Source organism: Oncorhynchus gorbuscha, linkage group LG07, assembly GCF_021184085.1.
Source record: "Oncorhynchus gorbuscha isolate QuinsamMale2020 ecotype Even-year linkage group LG07, OgorEven_v1.0, whole genome shotgun sequence".
Lineage (NCBI taxonomy): Eukaryota > Metazoa > Chordata > Actinopteri > Salmoniformes > Salmonidae > Oncorhynchus > Oncorhynchus gorbuscha.
The window spans coordinates 1,104,148-1,120,001 of record NC_060179.1 but is presented as its reverse complement, the minus strand read 5'-3'; the positions used below and the strand labels follow the sequence as shown (position 1 = coordinate 1,120,001).

The window sequence follows — 15,854 nt, the reverse complement described above, 5'->3', positions numbered from 1 at the left end:
TCTCTCTCTCTCTCTCTCTCTCTCTCTCTCTCTCTCTCTCTCTCTCTCTCTCCTCTCTCTCTCTCTCTCTCTCTCTCTCTCTCTCTCTCTCTCTCTCTCTCTCTCTCTCTCTCTCTCTCTCTCTCTCTCTCTCTCTCTCTCTCTCTCTCTCTCTCTCTCTCTCTCTCTCTCTCTCTCTCTCTCTCCCTCTCTCTCTCTCTCTCTCTCTATTGCTGACTTACTCAAACCTCACGTCCTGTTTCCCAGGTTACCGCCACGTCCCTCTTCTCACCAAGCATGGTGATGTCATCCCCTCAGCCGGCTTGTTTGTTCACCTCATGCTGCTGGATGCCAAATAGACCCCGTCCACTTCACACGGACCCCACCAACATCAAACTAACCCCTCCCACATACTACTGACTCCTCCCACATAACACAGACCCCTCCCACACCACTAAGGACTCATCCGACATTGTAATGTCTCTTCTCACACCAAAAGGACTACTCCCACATCAAACTAACTCCTCCCACATCACACGGACCCCTGAAAACATGTGTTTTTGCATCCATGCGGTAGGTGGGTCTGACATGCTAAGTTGCTTTTTTGTACGTGAATGATACAAGCAAAGTAAAGGATCCTTTTGAAAGTAGGTAGTATGTCCCTAGTCCTATAGAGAGTAGGTAGTATGTCCCTAGTCCTATAGAGAGTAGTTAGTATGTTGCTGGTCCTATAGAGAGTAGTTAGTATGTTGCTGGTCCTATAGAGAGTAGTTAGTATGTTGCTGGTCCTATAGAGTGTAGTTAGTATGTTGCTGGTCCTATAGAGGGTTGTTAGTATGTTGCTGGTCCTATAGAGAGTAGTTAGTATGTTGCTGGTCCTATAGAGAGTAGTTAGCATGTCCCTAGTCCTATAGAGAGTAGTTAGTATGTTGCTGGTCCTATAGAGAGTAGTTAGTATGTTGCTAGTCCTATAGAGAGTAGTTAGTATGTTGCTGGTCCTATAGAGAGTAGTTAGTATGTTGCTGGTCCTATAGAGTGTAGTTAGTATGTTGCTGGTCCTATAGAGAGTAGTTAGTATGTTGCTGGTCCGATAGAGGGTAGTTAGTATGTTGCTGGTCCTATAGAGAGTAGGTAGTATGTCCCTAGTCCTATAGAGAGTAGTTAGTATGTTGCTGGTCCTATAGAGTGTAGTTAGTATGTTGCTGGTCCTATAGAGTGTAGTTAGTATGTTGCTGGTCCTATAGAGAGTAGTTAGTATGTTGCTGGTCCTATAGAGTGTAGTTAGTATGTTGCTGGTCCTATAGAGAGTAGTTAGTATGTTGCTGGTCCTATAGAGAGTAGTTAGTATGTTGCTGGTCCTATAGAGAGTAGTTAGTATGTTGCTGGTCCTATAGAGTGTAGTTAGTATGTTGCTGGTCCTATAGAGAGTAGTTAGTATGTTGCTGGTCCTATAGAGTGTAGTTAGTATGTTGCTGGTCCTATAGAGTGTAGTTAGTATATTGCTGGTCCTATAGAGTGTAGTTAGTATGTTGCTGGTCCTATAGAGTGTAGTTAGTATGTTGCTGGTCCTATAGAGTGTAGTTAGTATGTTGCTGGTCCTATAGAGAGTAGTTAGTATGTTGCTGGTCCGATAGAGAGTAGTTAGTATGTTGCTGGTCCTATAGAGAGTAGTTAGCATGTCCCTAGTCCTATAGAGAGTAGTTAGTATGTTGCTGGTCCTATAGAGAGTAGTTAGTATGTTGCTAGTCCTATAGAGAGTAGTTAGTATGTTGCTAGTCCTATAGAGAGTAGTTAGTAGTTGCTGGTCCTATAGAGAGTAGTTAGTATGTTGCTGGTCCTATAGAGTGTAGTTAGTATGTTGCTGGTCCTATAGAGAGTAGTTAGTATGTTGCTGGTCCGATAGAGGGTAGTTAGTATGTTGCTGGTCCTATAGAGAGTAGGTAGTATGTCCCTAGTCCTATAGAGAGTAGTTAGTATGTTGCTGGTCCTATAGAGTGTAGTTGGCATGTTGCTGGTCCTATAGAGAGTAGTTAGTATGTTGCTGGTCCTATAGAGAGTAGTTAGCATGTTGCTGGTCCTATAGAGGGTTGTTAGCATTTTGCTGGTCCTATAGAGAGTAGTTAGTATGTTGCTGGTCCTATAGAGGGTAGTTAGTGTGTTGCTGGTCCTATAGAGGGTAGGTAACATGTTGCTGGTCCTATAGAGGGTAGGTAACATGTTGCTGGTCCTATAGAGAGTAGTTAGTATGTTGCTGGTCCTATAGAGTGTAGTTAGCATGTTGCTGGTCCTATAGAGAGTAGTTAGTATGTTGCTGGTCCTATAGAGAGTAGTTATCATGTTGCTGGTCCTATAGAGGGTAGGTAACATGTTGCTGGTCCTATAGAGGGTAGGTAACATGTTGCTGGTCCTATAGAGGGTAGGTAACATGTTGCTGGTCCTATAGAGGGTAGTTAACATGTTGCTGGTCCTATAGAGGGTAGGTAACATTTTTCTGGTCCTATAGAGGGTAGTTAGTATGTTGCTGGTCCTATAGAGTGTAGTTAGTATGTTGCTGGTCCTATAGAGTTTAGTTAGTATGTTGCTGGTCCTATAGAGGGTAGGTAACATGTTGCTGGTCCTATAGAGTGTAGTTAGTATGTTGCTGGTCCTATAGAGGGTAGGTAACATGTTGCTGGTCCTATAGAGTGTAGTTAACATGTTGCTGGTCCTATAGAGGGTAGGTAACATGTTGCTGGTCCTATAGAGGGTAGTTAGTATGTTGCTGGTCCTATAGAGTGTAGTTAGTATGTTGCTGGTCCTATAGAGGGTAGGTAACATGTTCCTGGTCCTATAGAGTGTAGTTAGTATTTTGCTGGTCCTATAGAGGGTAGGTAACATGTTGCTGGTCCTATAGAGAGTAGTTAGTATGTTGCTGGTCCGATAGAGGGTAGTTAGTATGTTGCTGGTCCTATAGAGGGTAGGTAACATGTTGCTGGACCTATAGAGGGTAGTTAGTATGTTGCTGGTCCTATAGAGTGTAGTTAGTATGTTGCTGGTCCTATAGAGGGTAGTTAACATGTTGCTGGTTCTATAGAGTGTAGTTAGCATGTTGCTGGTCCTATAGAGGGTATTTAACATGTTGCTGGTCCTATAAAGGGTAGTTAGTATGTTGCTGGTCCTATAGAGGGTAGTTAGTATGTTGCTGGTCCTATAGAGGGTAGGTAACATGTTGCTGGTCCTATAGAGGGTAGTTAGTATGTTGCTGGTCCTATAGAGGGTAGTTAACATGTTGCTGGTCCTATAGAGGGTAGTTAGTATGTTGCTGGTCCTATAGAGGGTAGTTAGTATGTTTCTGGTCCTACAGAGGGTAGTTAACATGTTGCTGGTCCAAAAGAGGGTAGTTAGCATGTTGCTGGTCCTATAGAGGGTAGTTAGTATGTTGCTGGTCCTATAGAGGGTAGTTAACATGTTGCTGGTCCTATAGAGGGTAGTTAACATGTTGCTGGTCCTATAGAGGGTAGTTAGTATGTTGCTGGTCCTATAGAGGGTAGTTAACATGTTGCTGGTCCTATAGAGGGTAGGTAACATGTTGCTGGTCCTATAGAGGGTAGTTAACATGTTGCTGGTCCTATAGAGAGTAGTTAGTATGTTGCTGGTCCTATAGAGGGTAGGTAACATGTTGCTGGTCCTATAAAGGGTAGTTAGTATGTTGCTGGTCCTATAGAGGGTAGTTATCATTCCTCCAGTCATGCGTTGAGGTGATTTAGAGAGGTATAGAAGTATTACTGACGTCTACTAGTGCCTTTTTAATCAGAGACTAAAGGGAATCAGGTAGACAAAACTATCTATGGATTGTAAAAATAAAAAAAAGCAGACTTGATGCTTTAAAAAACATATGACTAAAACATTCTTAAAGTTTATCTGTTGTTTATTTTATAGGACAGAAGGTTTTGCTTCCTAACTGTTACCATGACACAATATCACTGTTTCATTCTGCTGTTAATACATGTTACTTTAACCCTCCTTGTCTCTTCAAACAACGAAAACATTATGGTTCAATTGTACAAACAGCATTGTGTCTTTATAAAATGTGTTTTTTTTGCAAAATGACAATGTTTAAAAATAAATGTTTTAAATGATTATTCTGCTATAAATAATCAGCCAAAAAAACATTATTATTATTATTAAACAGCAATGGACAAATGAGGAATACTTTGTCAGCACACGTCCATATTACATGATAATATTACCTGCTCATTTCCTGAGGATGGCTCACCACTCTTCGTACTTGGCGTCTTCAACCTCCTGACATCTGCCTGCGATTCATTTCTCTCTTTCTGCTCCCATTCCTCACTTCCCTCATCAACTCATCCCTGACCACTGGCTGCATCCCCTCCTCCCTCCCTCATCCCCTCCTCCCTCCCTCATCCCGCCTCACTTCCCTCATCAACTCATCCCTGACCACTGGCTGCATCCCCTCCTCCCTCCCTCATCCCCTCCTCCCTCCCTCATCCCGCCTCACTTCCCTCATCAACTCATCCCTGACCACTGGCTGCATCCCCTCCTCCCTCCCTCATCCCGCCTCACTTCCCTCATCAACTCATCCCTGACCACTGGCTGCATCCCCTCCTGCCTCCCTCATCCCCTCCTCCCTCCCTCATCCCCGCCTCACTTCCCTCATCAACTCATCCCTGACCACTGGCTGCATCCCCTCCTGCCTCCCTCATCCCCTCCTCCCTCCCTCATCAACTCATCCCTGACCACTGGCTGCATCCCCTCCTCCCTCCCTCATCCCCGCCTCACTTCCCTCATCAACTCATCCCTGACCACTGGCTGCATCCCCTCCTCCCTCCCTCCTCCCCTCCTCCCTCCCTCATCCCGCCTCACTTCCCTCATCAACTCATCCCTGACCACTGGCTGCATCCCCTCCTCCCTCCCTCCTCCCCTCCTCCCTCCCTCATCCCGCCTCACTTCCCTCATCAACTCATCCCTGACCACTGGCTGCATCCCCTCCTCCCTCCCTCCTCCCCTCCTCCCTCCCTCATCCCGCCTCACTTCCCTCATCAACTCATCCCTGACCACTGGCTGCATCCCCTCCTGCCTCCCTCATCCCCTCCTCCCTCCCTCATCAACTCATCCCTGACCACTGGCTGCATCCCCTCCTCCCTCCCTCATCCCCGCCTCACTTCCCTCATCAACTCATCCCTGACCACTGGCTGCATCCCCTCCTGCCTCCCTCATCCCCTCCTCCCTCCCTCATCAACTCATCCCTGACCACTGGCTGCATCCCCTCCTGCCTCCCTCATCCCCTCCTCCCTCCCTCATCAACTCATCCCTGACCACTGGCTGCATCCCCTCCTCCCTCCCTCATCCCCGCCTCCCTCCCTCATCCCCGCCTCACTTCCCTCATCAACTCATCCCTGACCACTGGCTGCATCCCCGCCTCACTTCCCTCATCAACTCATCCCTGACCACTGGCTGCATCCCCTCCTCCCTCCCTCATCAACTCATCCCTGACCACTGGCTGCATCCCCTCCTCCCTCCCTCATCAACTCATCCCTGACCACTGGCTGCATCCCCTCCTCCCTCCCTCATCCCCTCCTGCCTCCCTCCTCCCCCCTCCTCCCTCCCTCATCCCCTCCTCCCTCCCTCATCCCCTCCTCCCTCCCTCATCCCCTCCTCCCTCCCTCCTCCCCTCCTCCCTCCCTCATCCCCTCCTCCCTCCCTCATCTCCTCCTCCCTCCCTCATCAACTCATCCCTGACCACTGGCTGCATCCCCTCCTCCCTCCCTCATCAACTCATCCCTGACCACTGGCTGCATCCCCTCCTCCCTCCCTCATCAACTCATCCCTGACCACTGGCTGCATCCCCTCCTCCCTCCCTCATCCCCTCCTGCCTCCCTCCTCCCCTCCTCCCTCATCCCCTCCTCCCTCCCTCATCCCCTCCTCCCTCCCTCATCCCCTCCTCCCTCCCTCATCAACTCATCCCTGACCACTGGCTGCATCCCCTTTGACTTCAAAAATATCCCTCATCAAGAAACCGACACCCGACTCATCTGTAGTCAAAATTTCTTTCTTTTCTTTCCAAAACACTTGAGCGTGTTGTCTGACCAACGCTATACCTCTCAATCGCTATACCTCTCAATCGCTATACCTCTCAATCGCTATACCTCTCAATCGCTATACCTCTCAATCGCTATACCCTCTCTTCTTCTCTCTATACACCAAGTCACTCAGCTCCTCACATGGTCTCTCCTATCACTGCTATGACGATGGACCTCTCCTCTTCTCTCTATACACCAAGTCACTCAGCTCCTCACATGGTCTCTCCTATCACTGCTATGAGGATGAACTGTTTTTCTCCTTACCACCTTCTGACACCCAGGTGGCGACACGCATCTCTGGTTCCTGGCAAATATCTCAGCTTGGATGTCGGCCCTCCACCTCAACCTCAACAAGTCGGAACTGCTCTTCCTCCTGGGGAAGACCTGCCCGCTCAAAGACCTCTCCATCACAGTTGACATCTCCGCAGTGTCGTCCTCCTAGAGAGCAAAGAACCTTGGCGTGACCCTGGACAACACCCTGTTGTTCTCTGCAAACATGCTCTACAACATCTGTAGAGTACGACTCTACCTCACACAGGAAGAGGAACATCCGTAGAGTACGACCCTACCTCACACAGGAAGAGGAATATCCATAGAGTACGACCCTACCTCACACAGGAAGAGGAACATCCGTAGAGTACGACCCTACCTCACACAGGAAGAGGAACATCCGTAGAGTAGGACCCTACCTCACACAGGAAGAGGAACATCCATAGAGGACGACCCTACCTCACACAGGAAGAGGAACATCCGTAGAGTATGACCCCCCCTCACACAGGAAGAGGAACATCCGTAGAGTACAACCCTACATCACACAGGAAGAGGAACACCCGTAGAGTATGACCCCCCCTCACACAGGAAGAGGAACATCCGTAGAGTACGACCCTACATCACACAAGAGCGTCTGTACGTGGCCTCGTCCTTCGTCCCTTTGATGCGGGGAAGTTGTCCTGTCCCATTAGCAGAAAAACACCCCCAAAGCATAATGTTTCCACCTCCATGTTTGACGGTGGGGATGGAGTTCTTGGGGTCATAGGCAGCATTCCTCCTCCTCCAAACACCGCAAGTTGAGTTGATGCCAAAGCTCCATTTTGGTCTCATCTGACCACAACACTTTCACCCAATTGTCCTCTGAATCATTCAGATGTTCATTGGCAAACTTCAGACAGGCATGATGTATATGTGCTTTCCTGAGCAGGGGGACCTTGCTGGTGCTGCAGGATTTCATTCCTTCATGGCGTAGTGTTACCAATTATTTTCTTGGTGACTTGAGATCATTGACAAGATCCTCCCGTGTAGTTCTGGGCTGATTCCTCACCGTTCTCATGATCATTGCAACTCCACGAGGTGAGATCTTGCATGGAGCCCCAGGCCGAGGGAGATTGACAGTTCTTTTGTGTTTCTTCCATTTGCGAATAATCTCACCAACTGTTGTCACCTTCTCACCAAGCTGCTTGGCGATGGTCTTGTAACCCATTCCAGCCTTGTGTAGGTCTACAATCTTGTCCCTGACATCCTTGGAGAGCTCTTTGGTCTTGGCCATGGTGGAGAATTTGGAATCTGATTGATTGATGGCTTCTGTGGACAGGTGTCTTTTATACAGGTAACAAACTGAGATTAGGAGCACTCCCTTTAAGAGTGTTCTCCTAATCTCAGCTCATTCCCTGTATAAAAGACACATGGGAGACAGAAATCTTTCTGATTGAGAGGATGTCAAATAATTATTTCCTTCACTAAAATACAAATCAATTGATAACATTTTTGACATGTGTTTTTCTGGATTTTTTTGTTGTTATTCTCACTGTTCGAATAAACCTACCATTACAATTATAGACTGATTATTTCTTTGTCAGTGGGCCAACGTACAAAATCAGCAGGGGATCAAATACCTTTTTCCCTCACTGTACATTCATAGTATTTACCAAGCAAAATACACTAATTGATTTGACCATTACATGTAAAACAAAAAACATAATGAATTAGAAAATAAACCCAAATTAAACCCAACCCTGCAACCCCACATTTGACCACATTAATAAAGTTCAAGAGATCTTACAGCTGAATTTGATTAATGAGGTTCAAGATATCTTACATTTACATTTGACATTTTACTCATTTAGCAGATGCTCTTATCCGGAGCGACTTGCCATTAGTGAATTCATCTTAAGATAGCTAGAGTGGATTCGGAAAGTATCCAGACCATCTGACTTTTTCCACATTTTGTTATGTTACAGCCTTATTCTAAAATGGATGAAATACTTTTCCCCCTCATCAATCTGCACACAATACCCCATACTGAAAAAGCAAAAGCAGTTTTTTAGAAATGTTTGCAAATCTATATAAAAAAATTGATATATCATATTTACATAATTATTCAGACTCTTTACTCAGTACTTTGAGTTTCTCCCATTCTTCTCTGTAGATCCTCTCAAGCTCTGTTTGGTTGGATGGGGAGTGTTGCTGCACAGCTATTTTCAGGTCTCTCCAGAGTTGTTCAATCAGGTTCAAGTCCAGGCTCTGGCTGGGCCACACAAGGACATTCAGAGACCTGTCCCGAAGCCAATCCTGCGTTGTCTTGGCTGTGTGCTTAGGGTCGTTGCCCTGTTGGAAGGTGAACCTTCGCCCAAGTCTAAGGTCCCGAGTGCTCTGGAGCAGGTTTTCATCAATAATCTCTGTACTTTGCTCCATTCATCTTTCCCACGATCCTAACTAGTCTCCCAGTCCCTGTCACTGAAAAACATACCCACAGCATGATGCTGCCACCACCATGCTTCACCGTAGGGATTGTGCCAGGTTTCCTCCAGACTTGGTGCTTGGCATTCAAACCAAAGAGTTCTATCTTTGTTTCACCAGACCAGAGAATCTTGTTTTCTCATGGACTGAGAGTCAGTTTGAACGGGCAGCCAGCTCTAGGAAGAGTCTTGGTAAATCTAGGTGGTTCCAAACTTCTTTAATTTAAGAATGATTCCACTGCGTTCTTGGGGACCTTCAATTCTGCAGACATTTTTTTCTACACTTCCCCAGATCTACGGAAATTTCCTTCGACGTCATGGTTTGGTTTTTGTTCTGACATGCACTGTCAACTGTGGGAGCTTATATATATATATATTGCATATGTAACATGTGGAAAAAGTCAAGGATACATTCCGAATGCACTGTAGGGACAACCACGTGTCTTTACCTATTCTAAACCATGTGAATGTGTCTTTACCTATTCTAAACCATGTGTCTGTACCTATTTTAAACCATGTGTCTTTACCTATTCTAAACCATGTGTCTGTACCTATTCTAAACCATGTGTCTTTACCTATTCTAAACCATGTGAATGTGTCTTTACCTATTCTAAACCATGTGTCTTTACCTATTCTAAACCATGTGTCTTTACCTATTCTAAACCATGTGTCTTTACCTATTCTAAACCATGTGAAGGGATGACGTGATTAATGGGGAACCCATTACTTGTCTCCACAATGTCTGTACGCCAGTCAGTCCCTCCTTTGGCATTGGGGGAGATAAGGTCTGAGACAAGATGTGTGTGGTAGTGTCTGGAACCATTGTAAGTCATCTCTGATGTTGCACCTATCCTGGGGTAGTGTATGACCTGGAGGCTCACTCCCCTCACTGTGATGTGTCAAGTGGAAGTCTTGATTACCAACAACGACGAGACGGCCTACAGGGAGGAGGTGAGGGCCCTCGGAGTGTGGTGTCAGGAAAATAACCTCACACTCAACGTCAACAAAATTAAGGAGATGATTGTGGACTTCAGGAAACAGCAGAGGGAACACCCCCCTATCCACATCGATGGAACAGTAGTGGAGAGGGTAGCAAGTTTTAAGTTCCTCGGCATACACATCACAGACAAACTGAATTGGTCCACTCACACAGACAGCATCGTGAAGAAGGCGCAGCAGCGCCTCTTCAACCTCAGGAGGCTGAAGAAATTCGGCTTGTCACCAAAAGCACTCACAAACTTCTACAGATGCACAATCGAGAGCATCCTGGCGGGCTGTATCACCGCCTGGTACGGCACTGCTCCGCCCACAACCGTAAGGCTCTCCAGAGGGTAGTGAGGTCTGCACAACGCATCACTGGGGGCAAACACATTACATTTCATTATAGTACAACGGTCTAATCTTAGCAATTTCTTCTTAGCTAGCTACATAGCCGTCTTTGTATCAAAGATAATTGCGTAATTATCGTATTTCGTCGTCCTAACGTAGTCTTCACTGCTATTTGCCCAGCAGCTAGCCAGCTAGCAAACGTCCACCGAATTGCAGCACTGTAGAAACTATTACACTCAACTGAACGACTTGATTAGTGTAGTGTTAGCTAGCTACATAGCTGTCTTTGCTGTCTTCGTATCCAAGATAATTGTGTAGTTTAGAGTGATTATCTTAATTTACCGAGGTTAGCTAGCCAGCTATTTGTCGTCCTTAACGTAGGAGACACTGCTAGCTAGCCAACAGCTAGCCAACGTCTACCGAATAGAACTTCCGCACTCAACAACCCGGTCGCATTCCGCTTCACTCCACAGGTAGTATCACATTTTCACTTCATTTCATTACAGTACAACGGTTTGATTTGTTTGATCGTAGCTAGCTACATAGCTAGCTACATAGCCGTCTTTGTATCAAAGATAATTGTGTAGTCTAGAGCGACTTTCTAGGTTAGCTAGCCAGCTATTGTCGTTCTTTTAACGCAACGTAACGTAAACAACACTGCTAGCTAGCCAGCTAGCCCCCGAATAGCAGCACTGTAGAAACTATTACACTCAGCGGAACGACTTGATTAGTGTAGTGTCAACAACAAGCCTACAAAGTCAACAATGCAGCCACTGCCAGCTAGCCTACTTCAGCAGTACTGTATAATTTTAATCATTTTAGTCAATAAGATTCTTGCTACGTAAGCTTAAATTTCTGAACATTCGAGACGTGTAGTCCACTTGTCATTCCAATCTCCTTTGCATTAGCGTAGCCTCTTCTGTAGCCTGTCAACTATGTGTCTGTCTATCCCTGTTCTCTCCTCTCTGCACAGACCATACAAACGCTCCACACCGCGTGGCCGCGGCCACCCTAATCTGGTGGTCCCAGCGCGCACGACCCACGTGGAGTTCCAGGTCTCCGGTAGCCTCTGGAACTGCCGATCTGCGGCCAACAAGGCAGAGTTCATCTCAGCCTATGCCTCCCTCCAGTCCCTCGACTTCTTGGCACTGACGGAAACATGGATCACCACAGATAACACTGCTACTCCCACCACTCTCTCTTCGTCCGCCCACGTGTTCTCGCACACCCCGAGAGCTTCTGGTCAGCGGGGTGGTGGCACCGGGATCCTCATCTCTCCCAAGTGGTCATTCTCTCTTTCTCCCCTTACCCATCTGTCTATCACCTCCTTTGAATTCCATGCTATCACAGTTACCAGCCCTTTCAAGCTTAACATCCTTATCATTTATCGCCCTCCAGGTTCCCTCGGAGAGTTCATCAATGAGCTTGATGCCTTGATAAGCTCCTTTCCTGAGGACGGCTCACCTCTCACAGTTCTGGGCGACTTTAACCTCCCCACGTCTACCTTTGACTCATTCCTCTCTGCCTCCTTCTTTCCACTCCTCTCCTCTTTTGACCTCACCCTCTCACCTTCCCCCCCTACTCACAAGGCAGGCAATACGCTCGACCTCATCTTTACTAGATGCTGTTCTTCCACTAACCCCATTGCAACTCCCCTCCAAGTCTCCGACCACTACCTTGTATCCTTTTCCCTCTCGCTCTCATCCAACACTTCCCACACTGCCCCTACTCGGATGGTATCGCGCCGTCCCAACCTTCGCTCTCTCTCCCCCGCTACTCTCTCCTCTTCCATCCTATCATCTCTTCCCTCTGCTCAAACCTTCTCCAACCTATCTCCTGATTCTGCCTCCTCAACCCTCCTCTCCTCCCTTTCTGCATCCTTTGACTCTCTATGCCCCCTATCCTCCAGGCCGGCTCGGTCCTCCCCTCCCGCTCCGTGGCTCGACGACTCATTGCGAGCTCACAGAACAGGGCTCCGGGCAGCCGAGCGGAAATGGAGGAAAACTCGCCTCCCTGCGGACCTGGCATCCTTTCACTCCCTCCTCTCGACATTTTCCTCTTCTGTCTCTGCTGCTAAAGCCACTTTCTACCACTCTAAATTCCAAGCATTTGCCTCTAACCCTAGGAAGCTCTTTGCCAACTTCTCCTCCCTCCTGAATCCTCCTCCCCCCCCCCCCCTCCCTCTCTGCAGATGACTTCGTCAACCATTTTGAAAAGAAGGTCGACGACATCCGATCCTCGTTTGCTAAGTCAAACGACACCGCTGGTTCTGCTCACACTGCCCTACCCTGTGCTCTGACCTCTTTCTCCCCTCTCTCTCCAGATGAAATCTCGCGTCTTGTGATGGCCGGCCGCCCAACAACCTGCCCTCTTGACCCCATCCCCTCCTCTCTTCTCCAGACCATTTCCGGAGACCTTCTCCCTTACCTCACCTCACTCATCAACTCATCCCTGACCGCTGGCTACGTCCCTTCCGTCTTCAAGAGAGCGAGAGTTGCACCCCTTCTGAAAAAACCTACACTCGATCCCTCCGATGTCAACAACTACAGACCAGTATCCCTTCTTTCTTTTCTCTCCAAAACTCTTGAACGTGCCGTCCTTGGCCAGCTCTCCCGCTATCTCTCTCAGAATGACCTTCTTGATCCAAATCAGTCAGGTTTCAAGACTAGTCATTCAACTGAGACTGCTCTTCTCTGTATCACGGAGGCGCTCCGCACTGCTAAAGCTAACTCTCTCCCCTCTGCTCTCATCCTTCTAGACCTATCGGCTGCCTTCGATACTGTGAACCATCAGATCCTCCTCTCCACCCTCTCCGAGTTGGGCATCTCCGGCGCGGCCCACGCTTGGATTGCGTCCTACCTGACAGGTCGCTCCTACCAGGTGGCGTGGCGAGAATCTGTCTCCTCACCACGCGCTCTCACCACTGGTGTCCCCCAGAGCTCTGTTCTAGGCCCTCTCCTATTCTCGCTATACACCAAGTCACTTGGCTCTGTCATAACCTCACATGGTCTCTCCTATCATTGCTATGCAGACGACACACAATTAATCTTCTCCTTTCCCCCTTCTGATGACCAGGTGGCGAATCGCATCTCTGCATGTCTGGCAGACATATCAGTGTGGATGACGGATCACCACCTCAAGCTGAACCTCGGCAAGACGGAGCTGCTCTTCTTCCTGGCGAAGGACTGCCCGTTCCATGATCTCGCCATCACGGTTGACAACTCCATTGTGTCCTCCTCCCAGAGCGCTAAGAACCTTGGCGTGATCCTGGACAACACCATGTCGTTCTCAACTAACATCAAGGCGGTGGCCTAACATCCGCAGAGTACGACCCTGCCTCACACAGGAAGCGGCGCAGGTCCTTATCCAGGCACTTGTCATCTCCCGTCTGGATTACTGCAACTCGCTGTTGGCTGGGCTCCCTGCCTGTGCCATTAAACCCCTACAACTCATCCAGAACGCCGCAGCCCGTCTGGTGTTCAACCTTCCCAAGTTCTCTCACGTCACCCAGCTCCTCCGCTCTCTCCACTGGCTTCCAGTTGAAGCTCGCATCCGCTACAAGACCATGGTGCTTGCCTACGGAGCTGTGAGGGGAACGGCACCTCAGTACCTCCAGGCTCTGATCAGGCCCTACACCCAAACAAGGGCACTGCGTTCATCCACCTCTGGCCTGCTCGCCTCCCTACCACTGAGGAAGTACAGTTCCCGCTCAGCCCAGTCAAAACTGTTCGCTGCTCTGGACCCCCAATGGTGGAACAAACTCCCTCACGACGCCAGGACAGCGGAGTCAATCACCACCTTCCGGAGACACCTGAAACCCCACCTCTTTAAGGAATACCTGAATACCTAGGATAGGATAAAGTAATCCTTCCAACCCCCCCCCTCCCTTAAAAGATTTAGATGCACTATTGTATAGTGGCTGTTCCACTGGATGTCATAAGGTGAATGCACCAATTTGTAAGTCGCTCTGGATAAGAGCGTCTGCTAAATGACTTAAATGTAAATGTAAATGTAATACAATAAACAATCACTCACAAACAAACATGGGGGAACAGAGGGTAAATAATGAACAAATAATTGTGGGATTGAAACCAGGTGTGTAAAACAAGACAAAACAAATAGAAAATGAAAAGTGGATCGGCGATGGCTAGAAGGCCTGAGACGACGACCGCCGAACGCAGCCCGAACAAGAAGAGGGACCGACTTCGGCGGAAGTCGTGACACAATCTGTATATGTCCTATAGTTAACAACTATATTGTAGTTAGAAGCCATGTCTGTATATCCAGTTGAAGTTGGACGTTTACATACACTTAGGTTGGAGTCATTAAAACTTGTTTTTCAACCACTCCACAAATGTCTTGTTAACAAATTGTCGTTTGGCAAGTCAGTTAGGACATCTACTTTGTGCATGACACAAGTCATTTTTACAACAATTGTTTACAGACAGATTATTTCACTTATAATTCACTGTATCACAATTCCAGTGGGTGAGAAGTTATATACACTAGGTTGACTGTGCCTTTAAACAGCTTGGAAAATTCCAGAAAATGATGTCATGGCTTTAGAAGCTTCTGATAGGCTGATTGACATCATTTGAATCAATTGGAGGTGTACCTGTGGATGTATTTCAAGACCTACTTTCAAATTCAGCGTCTCTTTGCTTGACATCATGGGAGAATCAAAAGAAATCAGCCAAGACCTCAGAAAAAAATGTGTAGACCACAAGTCTGGTTAATCCTTGGGAGCAATTTCCAAACGGCTGAAGGTACCACGTTCATCTGTACAAACAATAGTACGCAAGTATAAACACCATGGGACCATGCAGCCATCATACCGCTCAGGAATGGAGACGCGTTCTGTCTCCTAGAGATGAACTTACTGTGGTGTGCGAAAAGTGCAAATCAATCCCAGAACAGCCCCAGGTGACAGAGCCCCAGGTGACTGAGCCCCAGGTGACTGAGCCCCAGGTGACTGAGCCCCAGGTGACTGAGCCTCAGGTGACTGAGCCCCAGGTGACTGAGCCCCAGGTGACTAAGCCCCAGGTGACTGTGCCCCAGGTGACTAAGCCCCAGGTGACTGTGCCCCAGGTGACTGAGCCCCAGGTGACTGAGCCCCAGGTGACTGTGCCCCAGGTGACTGAGCCCCAGGTGACTGAGCCCCAGGTGACTGAGCCCCAGGTGACTGAGCCCCAGGTGAGGGAGGAAGTGCAACTGCCAACCCCAGAGTCCGAAGGGATACATTCTAATAACAAGTATATCACCTCAGCATATTATGCAGATAAGATAATCAAAATGATCTATGTTACACAACTAATTCTGATTCTTCCACCACAACTTCCCTTTCCTTTTCGTGTTTACAAGATTTCAGAGTGCAGAGTGAAAACTGTAGTTGTAAAAACTGTCATTCAAAACTCAAAAGGCATTTGCACATCTGAATGATCTTTTCCAGGTAACAGTTGAATAAGATGAGAACAAAGAGGAAACCTGCACACTGCTCCTGACAGTATCACTACTCTTTATTAAGCTTTAGGCATCGGCCTCAAGGCCTTCGTCAGAGCTTTTGTGAGTTTTTTATATTTTTTAGCACCCTTATGTAGACAACCCACATCTGTTCCATGCATCAAATGGGGTTCGAGTCTGATATTAAGGGAAGAGTGTTTCTCTTAATATCAGCCGAGTAACAATATAACAGGAGACATTGCAACTTTCTATATCAGATTATAAAGACATT

General features: G+C 47.5%; 1 protein-coding gene across 3 annotated transcripts in view; it reads left to right on the top strand.

Moving 5' to 3' along the window:
* The window catches only part of plcd1a (phospholipase C, delta 1a), a 107,878-nt gene extending 103,710 nt beyond the window's left edge, over window positions 1-4,168 (top strand). For 2 of the 3 annotated variants that reach the window (XM_046355395.1, XM_046355394.1), the window contains one exon: window positions 247-4,168. In XM_046355395.1, the coding sequence (XP_046211351.1) occupies window positions 247-338 (92 nt within the window). In that variant the 3' untranslated portion in view covers window positions 339-4,168. The remainder of the gene's footprint in view (window positions 1-246) is intronic. The other variant, XR_006839572.1, reaches the window with a different exon arrangement.
* The last annotated feature ends 11,686 nt before the right edge of the window (window positions 4,169-15,854 follow it).